Source organism: Hemicordylus capensis, chromosome 1 (genome assembly GCF_027244095.1).
Source record: "Hemicordylus capensis ecotype Gifberg chromosome 1, rHemCap1.1.pri, whole genome shotgun sequence".
In the NCBI taxonomy this organism is placed as follows: Eukaryota; Metazoa; Chordata; class Lepidosauria; order Squamata; family Cordylidae; genus Hemicordylus; species Hemicordylus capensis.
In genome coordinates this window covers 216,061,724-216,077,329 of record NC_069657.1, presented here as the reverse complement: position 1 = coordinate 216,077,329, position 15,606 = coordinate 216,061,724, and the positions used below count along the sequence as shown (strand labels likewise).

The following is a 15,606-nucleotide window of genomic DNA, read 5'->3' as shown; positions in this document are numbered from 1 at the left end:
CCAGCAGGGCTTACATTCTTATCTCTCTGCCTGTCAAAGTACAGATCCTAGAGTTTCCCGTACCTGCTCCCTCTTACTTTCTGTTCTGGGCCAGCAGCTCAGTGTTCGGAAGGCTGTTTATTCTGTTCTAATAGTATTTTTGATTGGCTCTAGAAAATCTTACTAGGTTTGGGTATCCCACATGGATAAATGCAGACAGGGGAAGGGGCCAGTTGGAAAGCATCCCTTTTCATACAGAACATTCCCATTTCAATCTCTGGCATCTCCAGCTAAGGTTGGGAAAGACTCCTGCTTGCAGCCTTGGAGGGCCCCATCCAGTCAGTTTAGACAATACTGAGCTAGATGGACCAGTGGTCTGCCTCAGTATGGTAGCTTCCTATGTTGCTATGGAAATAGATTTGCATAACTAGTTTACTGATAATTTGGCCTCCCCGCCTGCACACAACAATTGACTTTCAGGCCAACCCAGGCCCCCTATAGCTCCAGACCTGTGTAAAGTGTCTCCCTGTCTCCTCACTCCCCCTGTCCTTTGGCTCTTATCCTGCTTTTCAACTCAGTTGCTTTAATACAAAACATCAGATAAAACAGGAGGAAACCCTGCAGCCACAAGAATAACATGTACTTCATTAGAACATGTACAAAGGTAGGGTAAAGACAGACTTTATGAGATGAAAATAACTTTCTGGATTGTCGAAATTAATAAGTGCGAATTCTCAGATCATTGTCACAAGAGCTGGCCTTGTAGTTGCAAGCATGGATTGTGTCCTTTGCTAAGCAGGGACCACCCTGGTTTGTATTTGAATTATAGACATGTTTGAGCACTGTTAAGATATCCCTCTCAGGTTCATTTGGTCAAAGACCGTAAATAAATACTAAACTAAACTATTCCTCTCAGGGGATGGGGCTGCTCTGTGAAGAACACCTGCATGCTTGCATGCAGAAGGTTCCAAGTTCCCCTGACATCTCCAAGATAGGGCTGAGAGAGACTCCTGCCTGCAATCTTGGAAACGCCGCTGCCAGTCTAGACAATACTGAGCAAGGTGGTCTGACTTGGTATAAGGCAGCTTCCTGTGTTCCAGTTCTTAGACACCTAGAGAAGGACCTCAGATTAAGATCTTAATACCTGGGCAAGTTCATGCAGGAGTAAGTACCCAGGTCCCAAGCCTTAAAGGACTTGAAATGTTGGTTTTAAAGGTAATCAAGCATGGTTATCATTTGGCCTGTGATCAGATGACCTGTGACTTGTACAAGGTCAACCATCCTTTTGTTCAGGTCAGACCTAAGGCTGTAAGGCTGCTTTCACAAGTCTTGTGAAAGTTTAAACATTCAGTTAGGTCCAGACTCAGCATGCTGGGAAGAACTGCTTACCCAAGTCTACCCAGTGTGCCATTCCATAAACTTTTATGGGTGCCAGCTGAGCAAAGTTATGTTTGAGAGCGCAAGAAGCAACCTTCTGATTTGGATCAGAATAAAATACAACATGCAACATATCTCTCCCCAGTATATGAAAATGTATCCTCCTTTTGCAGGTTTCTCGATGCGGCATGGTCTACATGGAACCTCAGATGCTAGGCTGGCGACCAGTGATGCTGTCCTGGCTACATCTGATGCCACCCACTGTCACCAATGTGCATAAAGACTTCATATCAAACATGTTTGACAGAATAGTCCCACTGTCTGTCGAGTTCATTAGAAAATGTACAAAGGTAGGGTAAAGATAGATTTTTATGAGATGAAAACCACTTTATGGATTGTGGATATTCATGAGTATGAGTGCTCAGATCATTGTCACAAGATGTTAGAAGCTTCTTCTGAGAATTCCATCTGTATAAGTTACAATCTGAAAGACATTTCTTGCAGTTTTGCTATTGATGGTAATGGAACCAAGATTTCAGTTTTTGTCCCAGTCTACAAATGCATAACTCAGTTTCTTGTCATGCATAGGTGTACAATCTCTAATTTTGTTCCTGACATCTCTGCTGTTATGTTGATCTTACTTCCTTATAACCAAATAACAACAGAGAACTGAAGACAATATTATGACCCCAACTATGGTCATAATATTGAAAGCTTTGCTGTTCGAATGACCGTAATAATAAAGATTTGATTTGATTTTGATATTGAAAGCATAGGTTGTTTAATTTTATGAAGTATGTATAAATACTGCATACTGATGGACATCCTTAAGATGGCAGCACAAGAGCTCTGCTGTAGAAAGGAGCCATTGAACTAACTGATCTGGGTAGTGATTCCAGCAACATCCATAAATATGGGTTCTGTGCCTGCACAGATCAGCTTCGGGCAGAATTCTATAGCTCCTCGAGATGCCTCCAACCGCCCCTGCACAAGTCTGCATTACCTATAGCGGCAGTTAGGTGTCCCTTCTTCAGTTTTTTTCTGACCGCCTCAGTGTTCAGGCACTTTAGTTTGCATTTAGCTCCTCGGTATACATTTGGCTTATATTCACGTTCATTATCGTTAAATTTCAGTTTGACTATTGGACTGTTTGACGTCCCTTTGGATACCAAGAAGGAAGAAGGAAGAAGAAGGAAAGAAGAAGAAGGAAAGAAGAAGAAGAACCACCTACGGAACAGTGAATGACTACGGCTACTCTGAATGATTTGGCTTTACTTCTTATCAGCATATCTCAGTTAGCTCTTGGACTGCCCCTGTTTATCCTATTAGCCCCATGAAATATTCCCTTTGCCCATGCCAGGGAAATCGCTTGAGAGACCCACCTCTAAGGGGAGCAAGGGTGCTGGGACCACGCCCCTTGGGGGAAAAAACACCTTTAAAAGGTGTGAGGTCTGCCGGGACAAACTCCCCTCAACAGACGGCCATCGGCTGTGTCTACTGTGTCTAGGGGAGGGACATACAGCCACAACTTGTACCATTTGTGCAAGCTTTTCAAAACAAATGCTGAAGAACAGATTGGCATGCCTGAAAATTGCCCTGATGGAAGACGCCTTACACCCCTCTGCTTCTCCAAGATCCACCCCGGGAGCTGCCACAACATCACAGTCTAAACTCAAACGCCCTCAACATAGTGTCAGGAGACCCACTTTAGGCGGCCGGAAGCTCCGAAACTGAGCCCCAAACAAAAACACAAATCGCCTCAGAATGAAATGCCTGCAAAGAAACACAAGAAGTGTCACCAAGAACATGGCCACGCCTCCGAAACCACTCCGGCCCCGATGGGGCTACAAGTGGTGCTGTCTCGACACCGTGCAGCTTCATTATCACCCACACTGATGCCTCAGCTGTCTCCAACAACACCTCACCCAGCCTCGACATCGAGGCACGCAAGAGACGCCTATAGGCGTTGGCGCCGAGAGGAGATGGAGAACTCTACACAAGCCTCTAAGGAGGCTTTGACATTGAGCACTTTACCATCGGCAGCGATGAAACAAACAGGAGCTACAACGTCGCGACTGTCTGCCTCCACCCATGCTGCTACCGAGACTACGCTCAGTGATGCATCTGCTACTTGAAACAATGCTATCGGTGGTGTGAGCATAGTCACCGATGTGGAAGGTGCTGACGATGCCGAAGGTGCCATTGATGCTGAGGAACCTGCCATTTCTGAACCAGAGAATGACTTGGATCCGGACATGGAGCGTCTATTCCGTTCAGAGGAGACTACTCCGTCCACGTCCACCTTCCATGGATTTTTGCACCCTGGCCTTGATGTCGAGGAGGATGAGGAGGATCCGGGTATATCTGGCATCCCAGACCCCATCTATGATTGGGAATACCATCGGAATGCCAGGCCTCCTCCCCCATGGGGATTGGGGGGACAGTTCTATCAGGCTGTCACCCGAGGAGTATGCACAATTCAAACAATGGCAACTCCACCGACAGCCCCAGAGTCATGCTGCAACACAAGTCACACCTGTTAGACCTCCTGCCGCCCAGTCATCATGTCAGGCAGCGAGGACTGTCAGTCCGGGTGAGTTTCCCTCCAAGACCGTCACTTGTGATCACACATATGACACAGACCACAACAGAACTTTCTTCTGGAGATGCACCAGCTCATGACAGTACACACGAGTCTTCTTATCCTCCTGCCTCTTATTCAGGAAGCTCAGACTGCCCAGATGAGTAGAGCTAAGCTACTGATTCAACCAAAGCTGACACGGAACCGCTTCTGCAGAGCCAAGTCAGGAGGTTACATCTTCCCTTTCTGTCTCTCTGACTGAGGAATTAAAGTCATATCACCAACAACTCTTGGAGATGGCAGAACTACTTGGCTTGGACTTGCGCCCCAAAACTTCAGACCTAGATGACCCTGTTTATAATTTTATGAGAAAGACTCCAGGACTTCAACTGGTTTGCCTCCCCATGCTGCCAGTCATCACAAATGCAGCACAATCTGCATGGCAGGTAGTTCAAATGTCAACTCCTACCTCAAAAAAACTGTAGACTCTATACAGAATCCAGGAACAGAATAATGATTACCTGCATAAACATCCAGTACCAAACTCCCTAATGATTGACTGCCCATCCACTAGTAAGACTGGGAGGCGTCATACTATGCCTACAGATGAGGGACGCAAATTGGATGTCCTGGGCAGGTGGACGTACTCAACGTCCTGCTTGTCTATAAAGATTGTGCTTATTATATTGCCTGCTGTCATGGCTCAGACTTCTGACTCAGAAGAGTCAGAGCAGGAATGGGAGGATTCGCCAGCTAGTGAGGGCTCAGAGGCACAGCAACAGGATTTGGCAGGGAGACCAGACTGGAGCTGAGGATTCGGAACAGCTGCCAGACATGATTTCTGATGAGGAGGAGGAGGCCCGGATTTCACCTGTCTTGAGAAGACATCTCAAGAGGGAAGCTCAGTGGGAATCACACAGGTGCAGGAGATCACAAGAGAGGAAGCAGAACTGCTGACTCAGGGAAGCCTGATTGGCTGCTGGTTCTCTTGAGCCATATATATTTAGCAGTCTGTCAATTGCTCAGATGCTGTTTGCAACTTTCGCTGACCACAGTCCATGTGCTATTTGAATTCCCAACTTTTCCACGTTCCAGTTTGCTCTTGTTTATGCATTCCTGCTTTGTTCCATTAATTCTGTGTTCTGGCATCCTTCGTTCCTTTCATTCTTTGTTCTGTGTTTTCTTTTCAGTTATTACTTAGTTATTGTTAGAGGGGAGTACCTAGTTCAGTTCAGGGGACTTAATTCATTTACTATTTTTCTTTGTGAGCCTTTTATTTTCTTTTGTGTAGCTTCAGTGCTACTTTCAGTTAACTCACAGGGGGATTGCTGAAGGGGGTTGTAAATCCTGTTGAGTTAGCCGAGCTGACAGATTTACGACACCTGCCTCTCCAAGTACACACATTGCTTGTGGGAGAAACTTTATGATGAGTGCGCTACACTCACCCCAGCTGAATTCCAGTGCAAATTTGAGGCCACCTTTTCAAAGACAACTACCACGACACATCAGCAATTGGCCAATGCCAAACACCTCGCCAAATCGAAGTCTAGAACCTTAACATCTGCTATTATACTGCAGAGGCATGCTTGGCTTCGGTCCACCTCCTTACAGCATGACATGCACGACCGAATTGAGGTGCTTGCTTTTGATGGAAAAGGCCTATTTGCACAGTCCACTGATGACAACATGGAGCAGTGGAGGAAATCTAAGAACACGGCGAGGACCTTTATGACACAAAGATATGAATCTAACACATACTAGCCATACCAAAAATGTCAGAACAACTTTCGCTGCGGGGACCGTGAGGGCAGGCCAGCCAAGCGTAGGCCTGACCAGCAGAATAGAAATAATAAAGCTGGCCAGCAAAATAAGCAACACCTGTGACCTGACCCTGAACCAGAACCTAACACTTCTGAACACCCACATGAGGTAACGACTTTACCATAGGTCACCACAAGGAACAACATCCCCTTGTGGAGAGCCAATATTCCCATCAGACTGGCTAGTCATGCTTCAGCATGGCACCATATAACATCTGACCAGTGGGTCTTGCGTATAATCCAGACTGGTTATGCCATAGAATTTGATACTCTGCCAGAGTTTACGGGGATGAAATTTACCCCAGAAACAGAAACTCTGAGGGAGGAGGTCACGGTCCTGCTGCAGAAGCAGGCAATTTCGCCAGTTCAGTGGGCTCATAGCCACTCAGGTTATTACTCCTGGTATTTCCAAATTCCCAAGAGGGACGGGGGCTTTCACCCGATCATGGACCTTCATGGCCCGAATCAGTATGTCGGTGTGCGCACGTTTCATATGATAACATTGCAAGCAATCCTCCCACTGCTACATGGAGAGGGGTGGATTGCAACATTGGATCTTAAAGACGCCTATTTCCACATGAGCATACAAGCAAACCACCGGAAATACCTGCGTTTCACATTGGGCACCCAAGTGTAAGAGTATAATGTGCTACCCTTTGGCCTTGTGACAGCCCCTAGGGTATTTACTAAATGTATGGCCGTGATTATTGCCTACCTGAGAATTCAGGGAGTCTCCATTTTCCCGTTTTTAGATGACTGGCTCATCACGGTGTGGACAGAGACTCAGCTGACGGCACATGTGACAACAGTGACTTCACTCCTGCAACAACTGGGGATGAACATCAACTGGAAGAAATCACACCTCGTACCAGCCAAACAGCTGCCATACATAGGCGCAGGTTTGGACATGTCCGCCCAAAGGGCATTCCTGCCAAGAGACAGGTTCCAACACATCTGTGAGATGGTGAGCTGTTTTTGCACTACTACACAGCAGCTGGCCAGAGCGATCCAGGTTCTCTTAGGCCTCACGGCATCCTGCACAAACACCGTCCAGTATACAAAGCTCCAGATGAGAACACTGCAATGCTGGTACCTGCAGAACTTCCGGCCCAATGTGGATTCCCAAAACAAACTCTTAGAGATACCAGAAAAGGTCTTGGAGTCCCTAATGTGGTGGGCCGATCCCAAGTGCCTGTTGAACGGAATGCCTTTCAGAACACCAGTCCCGAAGGTCACACTGACAACAGATGCCTCCCTACAAGGATGGGGAGCACACCTTCAAGATCTAATGATGCAAGGGAGGTGGTCACCTCAGGAAAGTTGGCAGCGTATAAACTTCCTGGAGCTGCTGGCAGCCTTCAAGGCGCTTCAGGCATTGCAGGAGGTGGTGTGCAATCAGACGATCCATCTGCAGATGGACAGCACAACCACAATAGCTTATGTAAACAACCAGGGCGGCACTTTGTCCGGGCCCCTTTGCCAGCTCAGCATACAAGGTCTGGAACTGGTGCATTGTAAGAAATATCCATCTGATTGCCATCCATATAAAAGGACAGGACAATGTGTTGGCAGACGTCTTGAGCAACAACACGAATGCAACAACACGAATGGGAACTGCATCCAGCTCTGCTGAAGCGCCTCAAACTCTATGCCTTGGACCTTTGGTCAGCAGCAGCGGCAGAGTTTGGCAGGGCAGTTTTGAAGAGGGTTTTGCAGTAGCTTGCAGTGCCTGCCTCCAGTGTGGTAGCTTGTGATTCACCCATATTTATGGATATTGCTGGAATCACTACCCAGATAAACAGATTGCTTACCTGTAACAGATGATCTGGTAGTGATTCCATGACATTCATAAAACCCACCCGCCCGACCTCGCTGCTGGCTGCAAGCTATATAGGCTAATAGCTAATGAGGCACTGCTACGTCGAGCAGCTGAATTGGACACTGATTATTAGGGCACTGCTATGTCAATCAGGGATGGAGCCTGGTGAGGCTCAGTTCGTCTGTCATCCAGAAACTGAAGTAGGGATGCCTAACCGCTGCTATAGGTATTGTAGGCTCGTATAGGGGCGCTTGGAGGCATCTCAAGGAGCTATAGAATTCTGCCCGAAGCTGATCTGTGCAGGCACAGAACCCATATTTATGAATGTCATGGAATCACTACCAGATCATCTGTTACAGGTAACCAACCTGTTTTTCAGTGTGGGCAGAAGGGGAGGTGGAAACAAATCTCTCCCCTCCCTGAAAAAGCCACTTTTGCATCTCAAAATCTCCATGAGGGCTGCTCTGCCCTTGTAAGGCTGCACAGAATGTCAGCCATTGTCCCTTAATGAATAACTAAAGCCAAAGAACTAAATTACTTTATGTTTGTATACTATGGAGAACATGTTTGTTTTTCTAGGAATTGTCCCCTACTTCAGACACAAACCTGGTTCGATCTTTAATGAATTTAATGGACTGCATGATGGATGAGTTTCACAGTGAAGCCAAACTTAAAGCCATAAGTGATCGTGATGTTTTTTCATGGCTTGAGGTGGGCAGGTGTTTTTTTGTTGTTAATGCATTGAATATTGAGGTAACATCGCTGAATTTTGGGGATGGAGTGGACCAACATAAATATATTCTATTTTGCTTTTAATGTTGACTTAATGTTGTTTAATGGGACTAGAGTTTGGTGAATTTGGCAATGAATCTGAATTGCAAATCTGACGCATTATGAACAATGGATTCTTGACCATTCAAAGGGTTCTTAAACTTCTTAAGGTTCTCGCAATTGTGTCAAACCATGCAGCGGCCGCAGTGCACAAGCCATACAGTGCACTGTACAGACCAGTTTCCCTGTAGCCACTGCTTGGTTTGCCACAACTATGAACAATGGATCACATTTTGTTTGTTGTTTGTTTGTTTAAAATATTTATATGCCGCCATTCTTTATAGATGAATTCATGGTGGCTTACAGTAAAATTCATTAATAACACACAATAAAATCATTAAAAATGCATAAGAAATAAAATCATAAAAAAATGCAGAATAAAAGGCAGTCATTAAAACAGGACAAAGAGAAATATATAGAACCTGTTATCATGACCAAATGGGAGGCATGCTCCAAATGGCTGGAGGGGAGGCATGCTCACACCTTTTATTTATTTATTTATTTATTTCTATTTCTATTTCAATTTCTATACCACCCTTCCAAAAATGGCCCAGGGCAGTTTACACAGAGAAATAATAAATAAATAGCCACCCTTTCTGTGAGTTCCATGTATTTGTCCTAGTGTGTAGAGCTACTCTTCTTTTGTAAATTTTTATCCCTTTTGAAATAGTTCCCCTCACAACATATTGTGACTTTGTCTCTCCCCCCGCCCCTGCCCCCACCCCATGCAGCTGTTTTTTGGTACTAATTACTCTTAGGCTTTTCTCATGCATGTGATCCCTCTGCTCATACATCTGTTATAACTATATGCTCAAAACAGTATTGCACTGTTAATTAAGCACTGCTTCCCATCTGTTTCTTTCTCCATAACCCAGGGCATTTTCATATTTTCACTCACCTGGTCTATAGGAGCCAGCTGTACGGAGGGCGATCGCTCCAAATTTGACAAGATAGTGCGAGAACTGCTTGACGGGCCATTGAGTGATGAGACAAGAGAACAATATAAATTGTTGAACACTGGTGATCATCTACATTCAAAAATCCTGACTGTCCCCCTTCCAATGAGTGGAACAATTTATGAATACCGGTTTATCAAGGATGTAAGTGTGTTCATACTGAATTTTTTTTTTTAAATTGGCAAATTAATTTCAAAGTTAGCATCAAAGTTGAATTAAGATTCTTTATTGACTTATGGAAATCACTTCTTACAGAAATGAGTTAATAACGGCATAAAAAATCCATTTATTAGAAATTTATTTCTCCGACTATTGCACTGTGACAAAGAGCAGGAGAAATAATGGGCTGTACTAAGTCAAATTAGCTCCTTATCACTCCTCAAAAATAGACTCACAAAGGGCGTGTTCCAGTCAAATTAAGCACTTGTAAGTCACATTGCTTTCAGTGAGAGAGCTAATTAAGCATGTGCTTAACCTTCTCCCAGTGAAATCGGTGGTACTTAAAATGCTTTACTTTAGACAGTGTGGAGAGCTAGTGAAGACATTTGAATTTTGATCATCACCATTTATCATTTCAAAGTCTACAATGCCTGTTCTCAGGAAACATTGGCTGACATGTTGTACAAGGCAACACGATCGGTTCTAAACTGCCTGTGTCACTGCAGGCGTCTGAAGCAACGTTTACATTCCTGCGGAACAGGACTTGGCCACTACTATTTAAAATTGCGCAATTGTGCTTGTGTTCACATCCGTTATTTCCAATGTGCTATTTTAAGTACTGTATTTACCTGAATCCAAGGCTAGCATTTTTCCAAGTTTTTTGATATTAGAGATCAGGAAGTCATCTTAAATTCAGGCTTCTGTTGCTTTTGAATAAATGCAGGTATAACTTGTATTTAATCTCTAATTCTTAAGGGGGTTATCTTTAAATTCAGAGTCTTCAATGGGGTAAATGTGGATAGTAATAGAAGAGCCCTGTTCCCCGACAGTGTGGGCTCTTTAGATGTCTGCAGCAGCATGGGAGGTTCAGAACTGACCACAGCATTTTGAACATGCCAGCCACTGCCAATAAATTATCATGATCATCATGTTGGTTAGAAATAATCAGAAAAAACAGATAGAATAATTATGTTAAGAAAATGCCATTTCAGTCCATCCTGTCCATCCTGCTTTTGGGAGGAGGAATTCTTCAAAGCGCCCTTTCTGCTCTCTCACAGTGAATTATAGGCTTGGGCATTGCCTCAGAGTTGGGAAAGGAAGTAAGTTTATTCACTCCCCTGCTCCCCCTATCAGTGGGAGCCGGGAGCCAAAAGCCTGAGCTCCTCTCCGGGAGACTGTCAGGCCCACAAACCCCGTCCCGACTGATCTGCTCATCCTCGGCAGCCTCTGCCTTAAATAAAGCCCTGCATCTTGGAGACTCCTCCCCACTTTTGGCCGGCTCCATCTTCCCTGGCCAGGCATATGTCCCTGGCCTCAAAAGGGGGCTCATCCCCCAACTCCACCCCCTGCCTTATCATTCCTCCAGCTGTTTGCAGCTGTGGAGCTGCTATCCTGGCTATTCCCTCTCCACCAATCAGCTTCCTCTTGGGTGACACCTGGCCATCCCCCAGCAGCTGTTGCACATCTCTCTGAGTCCTCTCTGCCTTCTGAGAGGTAATCGCTGGGACTGTCTTGGCGTCTGGAGCCCCTAGCTTCTCTCGGCACTCTACCGGCTGGCTGGGCACACCTCCCAGTCTCAGGGAGGAGGGGAGGAAACTCTGACACATCTTGCCTCTGTTCATGTCATTGTGAACCACAGTTTACTTGCCTGGATGGAATTGCTAAGGGCTAAGTATAGTTAAACTGCTACTTTTAAAACTGAGTTAAAGATTTATATCAAAACCCAGTATCTGAACCTTTAGCAATGGCCCTGGTTTAAATGTGTGCACATGTATTTATACATTTATTTTAATTCATTTATACTTTACTTTTAAATTAAAAGCATCACTTGTCTGATAAATTCATTCTAGTCTCAATATGAAGATATGCATGCATGCACCGAAACTGGTTACCAGTTTCGGGGGAGGGGAGGAAAAGGGTGGGGAAATGTGGATTTGGTTTCCCTCTCCCTCAACACAGGTGATCAGCATGTGGTGAACCACATGCATAGCCCCAAGTGCTGATTTCAGAAACCCAAAGCACAGCATGCCCTCAGCATCTTTTTGGCATGTGCAGCTCCTGATCCAACAAGGGATGTGCATGATCTCGTTGGATCAGGACGATATGTGACCATAGATCTCTTCTTGTTCTCACTGCCATGCTTTGTAATTGTTTTGATATATTTTGAAACAGGGATCCGGGAGGTGGGAGCCTTGGGTGGAAGCACTTAATTCAGCTCCACCTATCGCGAAAGACATGTTGTTCAATGAAATAATTGTCCCAACTCTGGACACCATCCGATACTTTTCATTAATGGAATTGTTGACAACACATCAGAAACCGTCCATATTTGTGGGACCAACAGGAACTGGCAAGAGTGTATATATTATAGTAAGTATATTTGAAATTCATTCTGTACATTTCTGCTGATACAAGGGAAGCCTCTGCTGATCTGAAATGTAAGGAAAAATAGGTTGTTCCAGGAAAATTAGATCTTTTGTTCCTTTTCATGTACTCTTTTCCTTGTTTCCCCTTTGTCTCTCAAATACTAGGAGATTAAAAGGACGTGCCAATAGTTTGATGTCGTGATTGATGCAGATTGGTGTAGAGAATCTTTGATGAGGCAATCCTGACTGTCTCATCACTCACTCTGTCCCCCCCCACCCCCAGCACCTAAACCATTGGCCACTTTGTAAAAATAAAAACCACAACATACCCTGCCAGCAGGCTTACGATATAATCAAAGCATGACACAGTAGGAAGGAAAGGGAATGGAGGAAGTTCGATTGGGAAAAGCCAGGATGAAAATTTGTGTCTGAAGGAAGTGTTTGAATGCCAGGTGGAAGGGCATTCCCATGATAGGGAGTTGGGAGGGAAAACGGATATCACTGGTGAATAGAGAGGATTAACTTAGGTATAACTTGGTGATTATTATCTGTAGAGTGACGATTCCAGGGGGAAAGCATATGGAGAACTAATTTAACATAGCTATAAAAGAGTGAGACCAGGGAGACATTTGAAAATCATTATAGAAGAATAAATTGAAGATTAGAAGAGGGAAGAAAGGATGAAAAGCATGTGTTATAAAGGAATAATATGATCTGAAATGAGCAGAACATTTCAGACTGGTGGCAGCATTTAAGACAGAGTGGAGAAACCAGCAAGAGGAATGTTGCAGAACAGAAGGACAGTCTTGCTGGATGATGCCCAAGGCTAGTCCAGCATCTTATTTCCCATAGTGGACAACCACATGCCTCTGGGAAGCCCACAAGCAGAAGGTGAAGGAATGTCTCCTCGCCCATTGTGGCTTCCCTGCAACTGGTATTCAGAGGCATCTTGGAAGTACTCAGTCAATCGATCAATATCTTTATTATGGTACTTGACAAGATCTCAGCATTATATACAAAGCTGACATTATGTACAGAGTTGAAATTCAATGCAGTTGATACAGTCTGTCAGAAATCATAGTTGCATTTAGGTAGATGAAGTTTACCCGTCAGGGACATCCTTACCTAACTGATGAGGTGGGGGGCTTTCACCATTGCTTGGCGGATCTTGTATGCAATGGCACAAAATCTAGTGACACAAGAGGTAACAAATACAGTCTTATCTGCAAGAACATAGGTTACATAAAAATCCATTGGTCTTCCCTGAAGGTTCTCTGACCAGCTCCAGGCAGTCTTGGAGGAAACTGATTATCTAGACCTATTTCAAACTGGATGTAGCACTGGCTATGGGGTTGAGACAGCCTTGGTCGACCTCTTGGATTACCTTTACCGGGGAATTGACAGAGGGAGTGTAACTCTGCTGGTTATCTCTGCCCGCTGGTTATCTCTGCTGGTTATCTCTGGTAACTCTGCCCGCTTGACTAGGACATCTGAGGGGGTCCTGCTCCGGGTGCTGACAATGAGGGAGGCCCGGCTGTCGTGCACTCGGGACAGGGCCTTCTCTATTGCTGCCCCTAGACTCTGGAATGCTCTCCCGGTGGCCATTCGTTCCTCGGACTCCATCACAGTTTTTAGAAAGCTTTTAAAGACTTGGCTTTTTACCCAGGCTTTTACATAATCGTCTTTTACTGCTGTTCTTGTGTGTTTTTATCTATTGTCTTGTTTTTATGCTTGTTTTTAGCTTGATGTTTTTACTGCTTTTTGCTGTATGTTTTTAATTTTTGTAAACTGCCTTGGGGTTTTCTTTTAACGAAAGGTGGTATAAAAATGTAAAAATAAATATAAATAAATAAATAAAATCTGGATCTCTCGGCAGCGTTCGATACCATTGACCATGGTGTCCTTCTGGATCGCCTGGGGGAGTTGGGGATAGGGTGCACTGCTTTGCAGTGGTTCCGTTCCTATCTCTCAGGTAGATTCCAGGTGGTGGAACTTGGTGACAGTTGCTCCTCAAAACAGGAGCTGTTATATGGAGTCCCCCAGGGCTCCATTCTGTCACCAATGCTTTTTAATATCTACATGAAACCGCTGGGTGAGGTCATCAGGAGATTTGGTGCTGGGTGTTATCAGTATGCTGATGACACCCAAATCTACTTCTCCTTTTCATTTTCAGGAAACGGCACTCATTCTCTAAATGTCTGCCTAAAGGCAGTAATGGGCTGGATGAGGGATAACAAATTGATGCTGAATCCAAGCAAGACGGAGGTGCTCATTGTAGGGGTTTGGAATCTGAGGGGTGAATTAGATCTTTCTGTGCTGGATGGGGTTACACTCCCCAGGAGGAGCAGGTGCATAGCTTGGGAGTACTCCTGGACCCAGGCCTCAGCCTGGTATCTCAGGTGGAAGCCATGGCCAGGAGTGCTTTCTATCAGCTTCAGCTGATTCAACAGCTGCGCCCATTCCTTGAAGAGGATGATCTCAAAACAGTGGTGCATCAGCTGGTAACCTCCCAGCTCAATTACTGCAATGCGCTCTACATGGGGCTGCCTTTGTATCTAGTCCGGAAAAACTGGCTGCTGATATGTTTCTGGGCAAAATACAAAGTTCTGGTTATTACCTTTAAAGCCTTGAATGGCTTAGGTCTGAGTTATCGAAGAGAGTGCCTTCTTCTACATGATCCCCACGACACATTACGGTCATCTGAGGAGGTCTGTCTCCAGTTGCCACCAGTTCGTCTGGTGGCGACGCAGAGGCGGGCCTTTTCTGTAGCTGCTCCTGGGCTGTGGAATGCACTCCCGGCAGAAATTTGTAATTTGAGATCATTACTATCCTTCAGGAGAGCCCTTAAAACCTGTTTGGCCTGGCCTTCCAGGGTCTTAAATGATTGACTGTTTTAAATTGTTTTAAATGTTGCCCTGATTTCCAGGGTTTTTAGCTGTTTAATTGGCTTTATTGTAATTTAATAGTTTGATTTTAATGGTTAACTTGTTTTAATTGTTTTTATCGTGCTGTAAACCACCCTGAGCCATTTTGGAAGGGCAATATACAAATCTAATTAAAATAAATAAATAAAACAAAATAAAACACAAGAGGTAAAATCTTTTTGCTATGTGGACTGTAAAATTTACAATGAAGTAAAATATGAGCCAAACTATCAACTTCATCTGATCCACAGGAACACTTGCGCAGGTGGGAGGCTGAGTTAAGATGGCGGCGGAGGCAGCTGCCTTTTAGAATCGCTCTCTGATTTTAAGTTTTTATCGCCACTTTTAATGGCTTTAATTAAGAGGTTTTAGATTATTTGATGAACCCTCCCCGTTAGCTGACAGTTGGCTGTAATTATATTGCTGTGCTAACGCTGGATTCTTGAGATTTTTGCTTTTTCTCTCCCGGGCCGTTACAAGCTGCATTTTTCTTCTATCTGTGGCTGCGGTATAACTAACAAGATGGGAAGCAAAAACAAGAATAAGAAACGACCTCGTTCTTCACCGGACCAAGCAGATAAACAACAGAAAGGAAAAAAACAACAGAAAATGGACAGTTTTATGACAACAAAGTACCTGGAAATGGTTACAAAGTCCTTTCCAATAAAAAACAACTTTGATCCTCTGGAAACTTTACAAAAACAGAAGGACGATTCGCTGGAAGAATGTCAAGGGGAGCCGCTACTGATGCCGGACTCCGTTGAGCCAGAACATCCAGCAGACTCTGAGCAAAG

The 15,606-nt window shown here is 44.6% G+C and overlaps 1 protein-coding gene across 7 annotated transcripts in view; it reads left to right on the top strand.

Moving 5' to 3' along the window:
- The window catches only part of DNAH7 (dynein axonemal heavy chain 7), a 249,486-nt gene that overhangs the window by 113,120 nt on the left and 120,760 nt on the right, over positions 1-15,606 (top strand). For 5 of the 7 annotated variants that reach the window (XM_053276796.1, XM_053276777.1, XM_053276818.1 and 2 more), the window contains 4 exons: positions 1,530-1,706; positions 8,156-8,287; positions 9,283-9,507; positions 11,695-11,892. In XM_053276796.1, coding sequence (XP_053132771.1) covers positions 1,530-1,706; positions 8,156-8,287; positions 9,283-9,507; positions 11,695-11,892 — 732 coding nt within the window. The remainder of the gene's footprint in view (positions 1-1,529; positions 1,707-8,155; positions 8,288-9,282; positions 9,508-11,694; positions 11,893-15,606) is intronic. The other 2 variants (XM_053276788.1, XM_053276807.1) reach the window with 2 other exon arrangements.